This window comes from Saccopteryx bilineata, chromosome 6, assembly GCF_036850765.1.
Source record: "Saccopteryx bilineata isolate mSacBil1 chromosome 6, mSacBil1_pri_phased_curated, whole genome shotgun sequence".
In the NCBI taxonomy this organism is placed as follows: domain Eukaryota; kingdom Metazoa; phylum Chordata; class Mammalia; order Chiroptera; family Emballonuridae; genus Saccopteryx; species Saccopteryx bilineata.
Genome location: NC_089495.1, coordinates 124286682 through 124302678, shown reverse-complemented (window position 1 = coordinate 124302678; position 15997 = coordinate 124286682). Strand labels below are relative to the sequence as shown.

The window sequence follows — 15997 nt, the reverse complement described above, 5'->3', positions numbered from 1 at the left end:
TGTCTATCCTGAGTTCCAGGTAGGGCCTGGGACCCAAAACAGTTCTCCAGACTTGGCTCACTTGTTAAAAGGAAATCTCCCCAGTTTCTCCCTTAGGTCCCACTGCCACCCCTCTCCCAGTCCCCAGCACAACCCAAGGAGCGCTGGATGCACCCCTGAGCCCATCTGCAGAACCCGCATGTGGGGGGAGGACCAGCACTGCGGGTCTTTAGGCACAGGGGTTTGTGCCTGGGGTTGAAGGGAGACACGTGGAGGCAGATGGAGAAGCAAAGAAGGAGTCTGGGGCCAGAGGAGGCTCTCTAAGGGTGAGCACGGGGATAGACTGACAGACATGAAGCCCCCAGCCAGGCTCACACGCAGGCAGGCTGGGCAGTGACATGTGGAGAACAGAGGCGGGTCTGCTCAGCCGTCCCCGGACACCCCAGGCTGGCCCCATCATCTACCCAGAAAAACCTAGGAGGCCCTGGGCACAGCACATGTCCAGCTATGTCCTGGGTCACAGCTGTGGCTCCCTGGTTCCCTGCTCTTCCTGTCCCCCACCCGGGTGCGAGAAAACAAAAGGGGGGTTTCAAGAGCCCAGGACATGAAGCTGGAGCCTCACCTTAGACCATACATGAAATTAACTCAAAGTGGATCAAAGGCCCAAACGCTATGACTAAAACTATATAACTCTTAGAAAAGAAAAACATAAAAAAGCTTTGTGGCATTAGGTATGACACCAAAAGCACAGGCAACAAAAGGAAAATTAGACAAACGGGACTTCATCCAAATTAAATGTGCATCAAAGGATACCATCAACAGAATGAAAAAGCAGCCCTCGGAATGGGAGAGGAGATCTGCAAACCATATACTAGATAAAAAACTGATCGCTGGAACATGTAAAGAACTCTTACAACTCAACAACAACAACAAAAAAAAACCCAAACAAAAAATTGGCAAAGGACTTGAATAGGCATTTCTCCAAAGAAGGCACAGAGATGCCAGTGAGCACGTGAGGAGACACTCAGCATCACTGATCACTAGGGAAATGCAAATCAAAACCACAGTGAGATACCCCTCATACCCAGTAGAATGGCTACTACAAAAAGAAGGAAGGAAGGAAAGAAGGGAGGGAGGGAGGGGAGGGGAGGGGAGGGGAGGGGAGAGATGAAAGAATGAAAGAAAGAAAGAAAGAAAGAAAGAAAGAAAGAAAGAAAGAAAGAAAGAAAGAAAGAAAGAAAGAAAGAAAAAGAAAAGAAGGAAAGAAGGAAAAAATGAGTGTGTTGGGGTGGGGGGATGTGCATTGGCGGTGGGGATGTCAGAGATGCGGCTGCTATGGAGAAGAGTCTGGAGGTTCCCCCCCAAATTACACAAAGAAGTAGCATAGGACCCAGTGATTATATACTTCTGGGTCTACACCCCAAAAATCTGATAGCAAAGATCCAAGCAGGTACCTGTATTTATGGCACTATTCACAATAACCAAAGGGTGGGAACAACCCCAGCGTCTATCTGCAGATGATGGATAAACATCTGGTCTACCCAGACAACAGAACATTATTGCGTCTTAAACAGGAGGGAGTGATGACTTACACTACAGCATGGATGAACCTTGAAGTTAAGTAAAACAAGCCAGACACAAAAGGAGAAAGGTTGCGTGATTTCACATATGCGAGGAACCTGGAGTAGTCAGGTTCCTAGAGGCAGGAAGTAGAGGGGAGGTCGCCAGGGGCTGGGGGCGTCTCGTGGGGACAGTTTCAGACTGGGAAGATGGAAAGTTCTAACAGTTCTAAAGATAGATGGTTACACTACTATGTGAACGTACTCAATACCTCTGAGCTGAACAGGTGAAATAGTTCAAATGATAAATTTTATGTACTACCACAATTTTTAAAGAGCCCAGAGTCCAGCAGGAGCCCGGGGCACCCAGTCCCTCGCATATAAAATTTCTGCAGTGACCACTCAAAAATGGCCCAGGGCAGTCCCAGTCTCACACTATGTTATCATTTAAGGTAGTTCTTTAATGCACAACAATGTGATTTCCATGCCATTCTTTAATAGGACTTGACATAGAAATAAATTCTCTGATCAGAAAAAAATTTTGAACAGGCCAATTTAGGGTTCAAAAAACTTACAAGGCGCCAGGCAAAGGTACCCTCAGGAGGCTGGCTAACCCAAGTACCACACCTCCCCATCCTTAGTCCACTCGGCCCCAGGCCAGTCTCTGCCCTCTCCTCCACCCCTCGCTGGTAGCTGAGCTGGGGCGGGTGGGCGCAGCTCTAGGCAGAAAGCTGAGTGATAGGGGAACCAGGCTCCTGGAAGTCCACATGGTGCTGTGTGCCCCACACCTCTCCAGCAGAAGGGACCCAGCGGCAAGGCTGGCAGCCATGCAAGAGTTCCCGAGTGGGACACAGGGATCTGAGGCACGGAACCACCCTGGACACCCAAGGCACATGGGGACTGTAGTAAGTTGAATGGTCCCCCCCACACACAAAAAGCTATTTCATGTCTACCTGTAATCTGGGAACGTGCTTTATTTGGAAAAGGGGGTCTTTGTGATGTGAGATGTTAAGGATCTTCAGATCCAGTCATCCTGGATTATCCTGGGGTGGGTGGGTGGGTGGGATTCCTAAACCCAGGGCTGAGTGTCCTTCCATGGGAGAAGCAGTTGAAGACCTGGGACACAGAGGAAGGTTGTGTAATGACAGAAACAGAAATCGGGGTAACGCATCCACAGGCTGAGGATCACCAGCCACCACTCGAGGCTGGGAGAGCGGCCTGGGACTGACCCTCCCGCAGGAGCTCCAGAAGGAACCGGCCCTGCCCACACCTCCTGGACTCCAGAACTGGGAGAGAAACCAGCTGCCTGGGCTGTGGACGTCGGTTACAGAGAAACGACCAGGGCAGTCAGAGCTGAAGAGGAGGCCAGGAGAACTTCAGGCCAAGCCTCTCAGCTCAGAGACAGGGAAGTAAAGCCAGAGAGGGGACAGCAGGTCCAGGAAGCCAGGACCACAGCACCAGTCTAGGCTGGATATGAGAAGTGCCCAGGGACTCAGACAAGCAGGGACAGCAGAGAGAGGAACAGGTAAGTACGGCTTCCCAGGACAAAGGACCTCCTGAGAAGAGCAGAGCACCAGCCATCCTGCTGGGCGACCGCTCTGTGCCTCACTGCTTGGGGCAGACGCCCGGCCTGGGGCACACATTCAGCAACAATGTGACCCAGCCCTCCTGGGACCCCACGCCAACAGTCAGGACCCAGTGGAGACTTCCACAGTCCCTGCCTGACTCACCCTGGCAGCCCCCACCCCCACCCCCCACAGCCCAGCTGAGCTGAGTAACAGCACCTCAGTGCAAAGTTTCCTTCTTGGAGGTTCTCTCACTGCTTAAACACAAGTGCTTGGAATGAGATAAAACTGCTTAATTTGTAAAAGCCACAAAGCTAGTCCAGAAAAAGAGAAAGAACGCTGACCCTTGGCTGGAAGGAGCAGACTTCTGTGTCTCAGCGGCCAGTCACCGCTCCGTGACTCATCCCTGCCCTGCTGACTGAAGAGCCCTCCCGCATCTGCCCAGGGCGCCTGGCTGCAGACAAGGCTCCCAAGCTCACAAACCAGGTGAGACCTAAAGTGCCCTGAGGCCGCCCACAGCTGCCCCAAACCCCTTCCTAGAGGGTGGGCAGCTGCTGGGCAGTGGCTGAGAGCTGGCTGGACACGCCTTAAACGCCAGCCCAGTGGGGCATAAGTAGTGACAGTCACATCTAGAACTGGGCAGGCAGGCATCCCTACCCCATTCATATATGCACAGCCTGGCCCCAGCTCACCTCGCCCATGTGCTCATGTGGGGGTTGAGGCATCACAACCACCTGACCGTGAGACAAAGGACGCACCCGACGAGAAAGAAGAAGCAGGGAGCAGGTAGGGGCCCCCAGAACAGGCTCAGGAGCCCACTGGCAGTGGTGGACCCGCCCAACTTCCTTTACAGATTAGGAAACTGAGGCCCCGGCCGCAGAAGGACTTACTCAGGGTCCCAGCAGGAACAGGGTAGGACTCGCTTTTCCAGAGACTAGTTAAGTGTTATGTTACAATTAAAGACCAAGATCAAGATCTGACCAGGCCTGAGGAACATTAGGAAACAGCATGTGCATTTTCTTTCCCATTCAGATCTGTGACCAGTTTCTAACTGAGCTTTGAAAGAAATGAAAATTTTTTGAATGAAAATGCACCCAAATGAGGAATATTGGAAGCCACACATCCTGAGAGAAGGTCCCCACTTCATCCCTCCCATGCTATCCTCAGCAGAGGGCGGTGGCACCCAGCTTGGTCATGAGGGCACAGAGCTGGCCATTGTTAAGGTCAAGGTCTAGTTCAGTTCATGAAAAGCTCCTGGAGTTTGGTGAGTCTGGAGTTTTAAAGACATTGTCCATTACTCAGGGCTCCCAGGGACCCCCCACCCCGGCCTTTGTGTGCCAGCTCTCTGGTCCCTTGCTGTTTACCCATCTGGGCCTTGGCTTGGTCATCTAACATGAAGGCTGGACCGAAGCCCCCCGAGGCCCCTACCAGGCCCCACATGGGTCCTTCCTGCCAGGCTGAGAACAGGAAATTCCGGCTCCTTACCCCCGTCCAACCCCAGTGGGCCCACACCACCAAACTCAAACATAGAGTTTTCACCAGCCAAGGTTTCTGCCCAACTCCATGGCAGCCCCTCCCATGGTCAGTCTCCTGTCCCTGTTTGTACATGCTCGGTGACACGGAAACCCACACACACCCGCTTACACATGACCCGCCAGCAGCTCCTGCGGCTGTCCCACTGACACAGGCCGTCCTCCTCTCTGGCCTCTTGGGGAGCACCCCCCCCAACACACCCAGTGGCAAAGAACGGACCAGGGCAATGACACTGTGAGGTGACATCCTTGGCCTCACTATGGCCCAGGGGTCAGCTCAGAACACCTGAAGCCCAGAGCAAGGCTGATGCCCGATGATGCGTCAGACCGGCACGAGGGACCCCAGCACCTGGCTTGAGGGATGCACTGTCAGTGGCAGACACTCCAATGGGAGTTACCCATGGTGCTGTCAGGATCTGACACAGCCACAGCACGCAATGCCGGGCTGGAAACACCAAGAAGGCCTGACCTGGAGGAGAGGTCTCTAACTAGACCACTAAAGAAGGGGCTGCCTCTCCCTCTTCACTCTCCTGTCCTCACTTCGCCCCTGATCTGATCCCCATGCTCTGTGCCTGCTCCGTGGGGGCTGCCAACAGGAATAGCCACTTGGCCTGTCTCTGGGGCTCTCCCAGCTCAAGAACCAGCTGCCTGCCCTTACTCCTGGCCCTGGCGTGACATCCAGATGTTTTAAACAGTGATTTTGCTGCAGGATCTGAGCAGAGTCCACATGTGCTCATCTTTCTGTCCTGAAATGTCCCTTGTAACTGGGGATGCTTGTCACTGCCCCCACTCTGCCGCAAGGTTCCCAGGCAAGTACAAGACCCGAATGACACTGTCACCCCCAAGTGGGATTCAACCTCATTCCCCCAAGCCTCAGACAGGACAGGACAAGCTCTCTTGTGAGCACACGCACACACACACATGTATACATGCACACATCTGCACATCTACTGTGGGCACTGGGAGCTTCCTCCCCTGTAATCAAGTCCCAGAAAGGCACCAAAATGCTATTTCGGGGAGGAGACTGTGGGGGCCTTGAAGACAGTCGGGCTGGCAACAAAGACATAAACCACGATTGACAAACAAACCACCAACCAGCGTCCCAAGTGCCACCGCCCAGTCCCCAGTGCCAGAGGCAGGTCCCCCCACCCTTTTCTGGAGTTCAGTGCCAATAGTCTTAGCATCTTAAGTTGCAAAAGTGGCACAAGGGGAAGTGAAAAAAAATAGCAAGGGGAAGGGAGCCGAGTTTAAATCAGAGCCAGGTTGTGTGCAGCTTAGCTCTGGGAACGTTACGTCCCACAAGCTCTGGACAGTCCAGAGAAAAGAAATGTGTCCACAAAGATAAGCAGCAGTGACCCCTGGGTGCTGGTCTCTGGAAGCACAAGGGAAGCTCTGGGTGAGGGGTGGGCAGCCGTGGGAGGGGGCCGCGCCTACCTGAGATCCGGTCTCTCTCCATCACTACGACACACTTAGCAGCAGGCGGGGTCCAAGTCACCCTTTCCAGAGGCGTTCTCCCCTTTCTCACCCTGTTGCCCTCCCTCCTTCTGCCTCCTCCTCCTCCTCCTCCTCCCAAAACGCTCTTTGTCTGGTCTAATTTCTTCAATCTGCTGCAATCGCGAGTGCATCCAAATTACCACATTTCCATGTGCTGATCATATGTCTGTGCTCCACACTGAAGTAGCATGGTTTCTGAATTGGAGCGAGCAGGGAGTGAGGCAGAGAAGGAGGAGGAGGAGGAGGAGGAGTGAGCAGCAGACGTGGGCCTTGAAGGGCTCCCACTGCCCCAGGTTCTCCGGTTCACCAGACGGGTGAGCAGCAAGGACCAGCCAAGGACCGTGGACGGGTGTCTGGGCTTTCTGCGTGGTGGCTCAGAGCTTCCGGAAGGCCTTCTCTCCACCCCCTCCGGCCCCGTCAAGTCTCGCTGCTGCTCCGTTTTAATATCCACTTGGAGAAGCTTAACTTAGCCTCTTGGAAACCAACTCACAGAGTCAAATTCCTGGCGACGTTCGAAGTCTTTCATTTTCCTGGTCCCGCAATGCTATGGTTTCATCTGGTTTAAGCGTCTGAACAGCCAGCCCGGTTCCTGGGCCTGCTTTGCCTTCCTTTCTCTTCCCTCCCCTTCCTTTCCCTTCCACTGATGCCTGTCTGTCACCCCGACCCTGAACTTGGCCAGAAGGAGGGGCTGTTGTGCCTCAGGCAGGTGGCCCAGGGAAGACTCAGGAGCACCTGCTGGGCTGAGCCCCACGAAATCACCCTGCAGCTGCCCTGGTGTCCCGTCAGCCTGCCTTGACAGAGGCAGCTGGCTGCCCCCACCCAAGCCGAGAGGGAAGAGCAGGATGGAGACTTCCTGGAAGATTCCTACCATACTCATGAGTCAGTGAGTCTCCAGCTGTCCCCTGGGAGGGAGCGTGGCTCCTCACCACTGATTTCCCCAGACTCAGCGCCTCTGGGCCTGAGCATGCATTCCAGCAGGGTGAGGGGGTTGAGTTGTTTCCGGCTGTTTGCCTGAGGTCCTGAGGGCTGCTGACCTGGCAGCTTCAGGGGCCCCACCAGCACCTGGTGAGAGTCAGGGCTGGGGGGTAGGGGGACTGGAGTTGCCCTTCTGCTCTAGAAAGCGTCATTCCCCTTAAGGGTTCAAAGTGGCAGCCCTCAGCTCGAGACAGAGGTTTTGTTTGCCTGACCCTATTTAAAGAAGATGTGTGCTCATGCCAATGCTGGACACTCAGGCGCCTTCTGCTTCTCTTGGAAACAGGAGAGCATGTGCCACGCAATGAATGTTCCTGCCTTGCCACATGGACTGGGTTGAAGAGTGCCACCCTTTTATTATTTTTTTAAAGATTTTATTTATTCATTATAGAGATGGGAGAGAGAGAGAGAGAAGGGGGGAGGAGCAGGAAGCATCAACTCCCATATGTGCCTTGACCAGGCAAGCCCAGGGTTTTGAACCGGCGACCTCAGCGTTTCCAGGTTGACGCTTTATCCACTGTGCCACCACAGGTCAGGCAAGTGCCACCCTTTTAGATGGAACCACATTTTCCAGTTTGCTCTGGCCCCCATGGCCCCTTCACTCATTTCCATTATTTGCCCACTCCCACCCCTACCCCCGCCGCCTCTGAGTTTGCGGTCTCCACCTGATATGGTGTATGAGCTATGTGTTGCCACTCATAGACGAGAGGTCCACACACAGTTCTCCACTGGATGACACAGCCAAAGTCCCCATCCCCTCCTGCCCAGGACGAGACCCCAAATGCAGTCTGCTTGGTAGCAAGGGCATCTTCCTGGAGGCAGGGGGACAATTTCTAGCCTCTGGGACACATCCAATAGCAACCACATCCCCCCTCCCCCAGCAGAACCTGGAGGACAGCACCAAAGGCGTCCTGCACAAGGACAAAAGGTGAGGACAGAGTCTCAGCCAAGGGGAGTCTGGGGGGCTCAGGTACTGTGGTGAGCTGAACAGTGGTCCCCAAAGATATTGCATCCAAATCCCTGGAACCTGGGAAAGAGACCTTATTTGGAGAAAGAATCTTGGCAGATGGGATTAAGTGACAGATCTTGAGGTGAGGAGATTATCCTGGATTGTGGGGGTAGACCCTAAATACCATTTTACATACATAGAAGAAGGAGGCAGAGAGACATCCGACAGCCATACAGGCGGGGATGTGAAGACAGAGCAAAGAGATGGGAAGATGTTCACCTTAGAGATAGGACAGATGCAGCCATCAGCCAAGGAATGCCGGTAGCCCCCAGAAGTAGGAAGGGGTCGGGATTCGGAGGGAGCATAGCCCTGCTGACACCATGATTTCAGACTGTCGGCCTCCAGAACTGCAGGAGAATACGTTTCTATTGTTTTAAGCCCCCAGGATGTGGAAGCTTGTTAGCACAGAGATAATTCACTCACTCATACAGGAGCCACAAACTAAAGAGCCAAGCTCCCCATATAATGTTCTCTACTGATGACACTTCATTCTAAAACACAACACTAAACCAACCACCAACAATAGTTGAGTTAGAGCAATGGGTATTATGGAAAAAAATTTTTTTGGTTATTTAATCTCTTTTCCAAGTTTAAAAAACCTTCCTTATGGATTTTTCTGATGATAAATGTAACACATGTTCATTGTATTAAATTGAGAAGCTGCAGAAAATCTATAAAAAAACACTTTTAATGCCAATGGGACTCTCCAGCACCAATTCCAGTGGTGACAGCAGGCCCAGGAAGACCCCACAAAGCCGCAGAGCCAGGCTGGCTGGTGGGCCAGGACGAGAGGCAGGGCCGTAGCCAGGTTGTGCATCCCGGTTGCCTCCTGCAGGCACCAGCCAAGCACGTGGTAGATCTCACTGCTGTGGTTGGTGCGGCTGCTGAGCACAGCCTTGGCCCTCAGTTTTCCCCCTGCATAGTTTGGCTCAGGGTCCATTTCCCTACTCTGCCTAAAACTCCAAGCATTTTGGCCCAAGTGGGGGATAATTTGAAACCAAAAACCTGGCAGCACCTATTGGCTTAGATGAGGCCTAAGTTAGTCATGAGCCAGCTCAGAGGCCAGCACAGAGGCCTGGTGAGGCTAGGCAGCAAGAGATGGGGACAGTCAGCCCCCTGCCACTGCTCATTGAGTCCCAGCCTCCTCTCCAGCACCCACCACTCAGGGGGCAACTCACCAAGCCAGGCCAGGTGTCTGTCCCCAACACGGGTGCCCCACATGGCTTTCTCCCTGCCTTAGATTCACCAGGCGCACCAGGCATAGTAAACAGAGTGCGCAGTCCCATGAGGGGCTGGCCTCCTTCTATGCTGCACTTCCCAAGGAAAACCAACACTTGGCTGTCCCAGGGAGGCAGGACCCCCACCCAGGCCACACCTTCTGGAAACGGCTCGTGCCAGCCAGAAAGCCCCAGCTCCTGGCCACCCCGCCTGCCCACACCCTAGGGTGGACACACTTGCCCAACACCCCCTTTCAGACAGTTCTTGAGGTGGTGTCTCTGTCCTTCACCCGACATACCTGCATCCGTGACCGATATACTCTGGGTCTCTTTGTCTTTGATGTCACCATCATCTTGGAGGACCCAGTGCGGGGTGAGGAGGAAGAGTAAGAGCTGCTTCATCTATAAAGACACTTCTCTGGTCCCTTCCACGAAGCACATCTGTGTCTCCCCACACCCAACTGGGAGGGGACACAAAAGTAATGGGTATGCCCAGGTGCCCCAAGCAATGAACACCAGGCCAGAAGGAAAGGAGCAAGCATCCAGGTGCTTTTGACACTTTCTGAGGCCCCAGGCTCAGATTTTCTGCTGCCTCTCCCGGTCCCCTCCCCTAACGCAAGTATTTGCAATCCTCCATGATGAGCTCCAAGCTCTAGGCCTATGCAACCTCTCACTTTAAAAGATTCAACCACTGCCTGACTGGTGGTGGTGTAGTGGACAGAGCGTAAACTTCGGACACTGAGGTCCAGGTTAGAAACCCTGAGGTCACTGGCTTGAATGTGGGCTCATCTGGCTTGAGCGAAGGGTCTCCACTTGAGCACAGGGTCCCTGTTTTGAGCATGGGATCACTGACATGACCTCACGGTTGCTGGCTTGAGCACAAAGGTCACCGGCTTGAAGCCCAAGGCCACTGGCTTGAGCAAGGGTCACTGGCTCAGCTGCGACCCAGGTCAAGGCACATATGAGAAAGCAATCAATGAACAACTAAGGTGCCGCAACTATGAGTTGATGCTTCTCATCTCTCTCCCTTCCTGTCTCTCTCAAAAAAAAATAAAGATTCAGCCACTGAAGTTTGTTTCCCTGAGTAAAAAGTAAAGGCGTTCCACCCTGACTGCCTCCCTCGACTTCCTGTGGCCACCGCTACCATACCTGCCAGCAGGTGGGCAGCCAGCGGAGACCCTCAGGGTGGACCCAGTCTGGCCGCCTCCAGCCTCCCAGAGCAGGACGGACTCCAGGCCTGGGGCCGACTGCATACCTCTCTGGAATCTTCTCTCCACTTTTTATTGTGCCTCAAGTTTTGGTTGTTCCTAAATAAATACAACCCAGAAACTCTGCCCTTGGGAATACCACAGGGTTGACTGGTGCAGACAGCCTGGGCCGGCCTGTTGCTTTAGGAGTCCTTCCAGGACAGTGTGGAAGGAAACCAGGAAAATGGAGAGAAGTGGCCCATGTGGGGCCAACACCACTGCTAACGGCCTCACACTCAGCCACCCATCACGGGCGGCAGCCTGGCTGGAGCCGAGAGCTAAGGCATCTCTCCTGAAGGAGGCCCCAGCTGCCTGCATGGTGGACAGCATGGGAGCTGGCGAGCTAGTGGGGTGGAGCTAGTGGGGCAGGTCCTTGGTAGGGTCTGCCCCGGGGCCCCTGAGTATAAACTACCCCCCCCCCCCCAGAATACTGAAAATTCTGCCAGGAGCGGTACCCAACATTCTGCTGGCTCAGCAGGCACCCGGCACGTGCTCGCTGGGTGAATCGTGAATTCCAGGATCCAACAAGTATAAATGACCCCGGCCAGCACTGCCCAGCACAGCTTCCTACAGTGATGTCACTGTTCTGTCTCTGCCAGGTCTAATGTGGCAGCCATGTGTGGCCAGTGCTACTGAGGAACTGAAGTTTCATTTTGTGTTAGTAATTACATTTAAACCCACAGCCCTGCAGATTGGGTTCACCTCTCCTTCTCCACCCTGGAGACATCACGTTCTCCATAAATTTCTTCCCCAGAAAGCAAACGAGAGGAAAGGCTACACTTCAATTCAGGCAGAAAAAGGCTGATACTTCTATTTAAATTTGTTCTTGGCAGGTTCCCCCAAGCTTCTCCTACAGAATTCAGTTCAATAACATTTACTGCCCACTGCTGTGTGCCCAGGCCTATGGGGGGAGGGTACAGAAATCCCCAAGGCTGAACTGCTCTAGGGCAGTGGTCCCCAACCTTTTTTGGGCCACGAACTGGTTTAATGTCAGAAAATATTTTCACGGACCAGCCTTTAGGGTGGGATGGATAAATGTATCACGTGACCGAGACAAGCATCAAGAGTGAGTCTTAGGCCCTGGCCAGTTGGCTCAGTGGTAGAGTGTTGGCCTGGTGTGTGGAAGTCCCAGGTTCGATTCCCGGCCAGGGCACACAGGAGAAGCGCCCATCTGCTTCTCCACCCCTCCCCCTCTCCTTCCTCTCTGTTTCTCTCTTCCCTCCTGCAGCCAAGGCTCCATTGGAGCAAAGATGGCCCAGGCGCTGAGGATGGCTCTGTGGCCTCTGCCTCAGGCGCTAGAGTAGCTCTGGTCCCAACAGAGCGACGCCCCGGATGGGCAGAGCATCGCCCCCTGGTGGGCGTGCCGGGTGGATCTCGGTCGGGCGCATGCGGGAGTCTGTCTGACTGCCTCCCCATTTCCAGCTTCAGAAAAATACAAAAAAATAAAAGAGTGAGTCTTAGACAGATGTAACAGAGCAAATCTGGTCATTTTTTAAAAATATAACATCATTCAGACTTAAATATAAATAAAATGGAAATAATGTAAGTTATTTATTCTTTCTCTGTGGACCAGTACCAAATGGCCCACGGACCGGTACCGGTTCGCAGCCTGGGGGTTGGGGACCACTGTCCTAGGGGACTGACAGCCTGGGTCCACAGCACCCTGGAAGGAGAAGGCGATGAGAAAGTGCGGGCTGTGACCCGTGGGAGACCTGAGCACTGGGCACAGGCGGGGAGGGAGCAAGACTGCGAGGCTGGAGGGGCTTAGGTTTGAGTTTATCTTGTGGGAAAAGGGAAGCCCAGCATTCTTTTTTATTTCTTTTTTTTTTTTTTTTTTTTTTTTGCATTTTTCTGAAGCTGGAAACAGGGAGAGACAGTCAGACAGACTCCCGCATGCGCCCGACCAGGATCCACCCGGCACGCCCACCATGGGGCGATGCTCTGCCCACCAGGGGACGATGCTCTGCCCATCCTGGGCGTCACCATGTTGCGACCAGAGCCACTCTAGTGCCTGAGGCAGAGGCCACAGAGCCATCCCCAGCGCCCGGGCCATCTTCGCTCCAATGGAGCCTTGGCTGCGGGAGGGGAAGAGAGAGACAGAGAAGAAAGCGCGGCGGAGGGGTGGAGAAGCAAATGGGCGCTTCTCCTGTGTGCCCTGGCTGGGAATCGAACCCGGGTCCTCCGCACGCTAGGCCGACGCTCTACCGCTGAGCCAACCGGCCAGGGCCTCTTTTTATTTTTTAATTTTTTCCATTGATTTGAAAGAGATAGTGGGGAATGGAGAGAGAGAGAGAGAGAGAGAGGCATCAACCTGTTGTTTTATTTAGTTGTTCCATTTAGTTGTGCACTCATTGATTGCTTCTCATACACGTCCTGACTAGGGTTGAACCCATGTGCACTGGGTGGACACTATTCATTGGGCTACCCAACTAGGGCTCTTTTTTATTTCTCTGATCTCTGGACATTTTATTGGCCCCCCTGCTCCCCACAAGGGGTGCCCTCTTCTGCTGCCTTTTATGCCTCAGAACGTTGGTGCCGTTGACCTCAGACACCACTTTGCCATCCGTATTCCTGCAGGGGTGGTCGTCTGGATGGACAGCATGGAGTTGCTGGTGTCACTAAGATTGAAGTCCTCTCCTTCTTTTAGCAGATGGTGGTAGGTAGTAACCTTGATGTACAGCAGGGCCTCACACTCCTGGGCCTGCTGCTGCCCCTCCGCCCGGGTCTGGGCCGGCTCTGACACCAGGTGCAGCGGGGTCCTGCTGAGCTGTCCCCTCTGTGTGGCACAGCATGTCTTCCCCTCCCTCGGGCTGCTCCCCCAGCTGGCCCGCAGGCTTTTCACCAAGTCCAGGTCACTGTCCAAGGACTGTACCATGTGTCTCAGCTCCGTGAGTGTCATCTCAACAGCTCCTGTCTCAGCAGTCTGTGAGGTGACCACTGTGTCGCTTTCCTCAGTCTGCCGGGACCAGTACTTGTTTGGATCCTCTCTCTTCTTTTGAGCCAGCTCATCATCCTGGGTCCAGATGGCTGCTGTGATATTGCTGAAGTCCAGAGATTTGGTGGCATCCAACCCCACCGTCAAGCCAGAGTTGGCAGTCTCGCTTTGTAGACCATCTACTAACTCCTTGTGGACCTTCTTCATGAGGAGCAGCTTCTCCCAGACACTCCTGGTCTCTGTTTCCAGCTGCAGCTGCGTGACATTGGTGTCATCAGTGACCTTCTGGAGCCCACGACGTCACTCTCTATAGACTGGTGATGGCCAGTCCTGTCTCATATTTGACCCTGTAGTCATCAGCAGCATGATGGTCACTGTCAACCCGCAGAATGATGTGGGCATAGTCCACAGAACTTGCAAAGATTTGAGCCCTCAGGTCCTCCATGGTCTTGAAGTAATAGCCCCAGTCTCTGACCTGGGGTTCCTTCTTCTCTCGTGTTTCAGATTTTAGTCTCCAGTCTCTGATGATCAGCCTCCAGGCTCCTCACCCCCTCCAGGTAGGAGGTCAGTTGGTCATTTAGGCATTGCATAGTCTTCTTCTCACTCTAGATGTCCCTATGGCCAACAGAACCCTGGCCATCCCTGTGGCCAGGCCCCCAGGTGCCCAGCCACCCCAGATGCTGGTGGAGTGGGACACAGAGATCCAGAGCCTGAGCCCCCGGTGCCTGCACAGACTGGCCACACTGCTGGCCAGCTGGTGGCTGGGTGACAGCATGGAGCCTGGAGTCCGGTAGTTGGCAGGGAAGCTGGAGTAGGTGCTAAAGCTCATGGTGTTCAAGGAGAAAGGTAAGAGGCTCCCAGGGTTCTTTGAGTAACAGGACCATGACAAGGTCCGCTATAAATAATCCCCTCGATGGAGCCTGTTACCCAGCCTCCCGTGCCCTAAAGAAACAGGGAAAAGCCAGACAGGCCCCGCCCCTCCAGTGCTGACTGTCTACAGGACGATGACTGACAATGAGTATGGCTGAGTTTCTGATTGTCAGGTTGGGTGCTCACTGGGTGGGACCCTAGCTGGGCCAGGAGCTAGGAAGCCTTCCCTAAAGGAGGGATGTGTGCAGGGGGGAGCAAGGAGGTGAGGGTGCGGAGGAGGCCTGCCCAGATACACAGCATTTTAGGGAAATCTTTCTGTGAGAGGGCCATCTACCCACAATAACCAGGTGGGAAGGTAGGCTAGTTTCCTGGGATGACTGTAACGAATTCCCATAAACAGAGGAGCTCAAAATAATAGAAATGGATTATCTCACAGTTCTAGAAGCAGAAGTCCAAAGTCCAGGTGTCAGAGATTCTAGGGGAAGTCTTTCCTTGATTCTTCCAGCTTTTGGTGGCCTCAGGTGGCCATCTGGCTGTGGCTCATCACTCCATTCCCTGCCTCTGTCATCACATGGCTTCCTTCTCCCCATGTGTCTGTCTCTCCTCTTCTCATAAAGACCCCAGCCACTGGGTTGAGGGCCCACCCTAACTCTGATATGACCTCCCATCAAGATTCTGAACTAGCCATGCCTGTAAAAGACCTCTTTCCAAATCAGGCCACTTTCTGCAGTTCTGGGTAAATATGAACGGGGGAGGAGGCAGTATTCAACCCACTACAGAAGGGATGATGGTGGGAGTGGGGATGATGACCCCAGAGGTATTTGAAGGAGAAAAAGCAGATTCCAGCAACACAGCAGATGTCAGGGCAGAAGGAAAAGGCCTCAGGGATAGGCCAGCTGGCTGGGCTGGGCTGGGCCAGGCCACAAGGAGGTAAGGAAGCAGACAGTGCCTGGGAACCAGGGCAAAGGTTGGCTGGAGACTGTGGTCTGGGTGACAGCTGCCCAGAGTGGCTGCTCGAGGCCCAGGAAGTGGGTGAATGTGGGGAATAAACCAGAAGGGCACTAAGGAGGGCTCAGGGTGGGCGTCCCCATAACCCAGCCACTCTACCCAAAGAAGTGCACAGGAGAAGGTTTTCAGCAGGGTAACAGAGGACACCATCCAGTGGCAGCCCAGCAAGAAGATAACCCCGCCTCCTCCTCCCCCAGGAGAGCCCTCGCTCACTGTCAGAGTAAGTGCACTAAGCTGCAGGGGTCCATGCAGATAAATCTCGAAGTCATTTCTCTGTGTGAAAAAGCAGAGGGCAGCAGCCCGTGCTCAGGCTATCTTTTGTTGTCTGTAGCACACAGCACAGACATGCCCACAGCGACCAGTGCTAAACGCAGATGTGTGGTCACCTCAGCAGTACAGGGAACATAGAAGGGGTCACCCAGGGGCTTGCGCTACACCAGTAACACCTGTTTCTAAAGCAGGATGAGGTGTTTTATTTTATTCTTTATATTTTTATGTCTATCAATTCTATTTTTAGAAAAAGAAGACAGAAAATGAGTAAGTTTGTCAAAAGGTTGACTGTGGGTGTGGTTTGAGCTGAGGGACCATAGCTCACACCAGAAACGAACAT

At 53.6% G+C, this 15997-nt stretch overlaps 1 protein-coding gene and 1 pseudogene across 2 annotated transcripts in view; both read right to left on the bottom strand.

Moving 5' to 3' along the window:
- SEPTIN9 (septin 9) overlaps positions 1–15997 on the bottom strand; it is a 164269-nt gene that overhangs the window by 128321 nt on the left and 19951 nt on the right. Inside the window, exon 1 of one of the 2 annotated variants that reach the window (XM_066234079.1) lies at positions 6070–6575. The exons of the other annotated variant lie outside the window; for it this stretch is intronic. Coding sequence (XP_066090176.1) covers positions 6070–6091 — 22 coding nt within the window. The 5' untranslated portion in view covers positions 6092–6575. Of the gene's footprint in view, positions 1–6069; positions 6576–15997 lie in introns of those variants that run through there. 2 annotated transcript variants of the gene reach the window in all.
- On the bottom strand, positions 13004–14338 carry LOC136308351 (keratin, type I cytoskeletal 18 pseudogene; annotated as a pseudogene).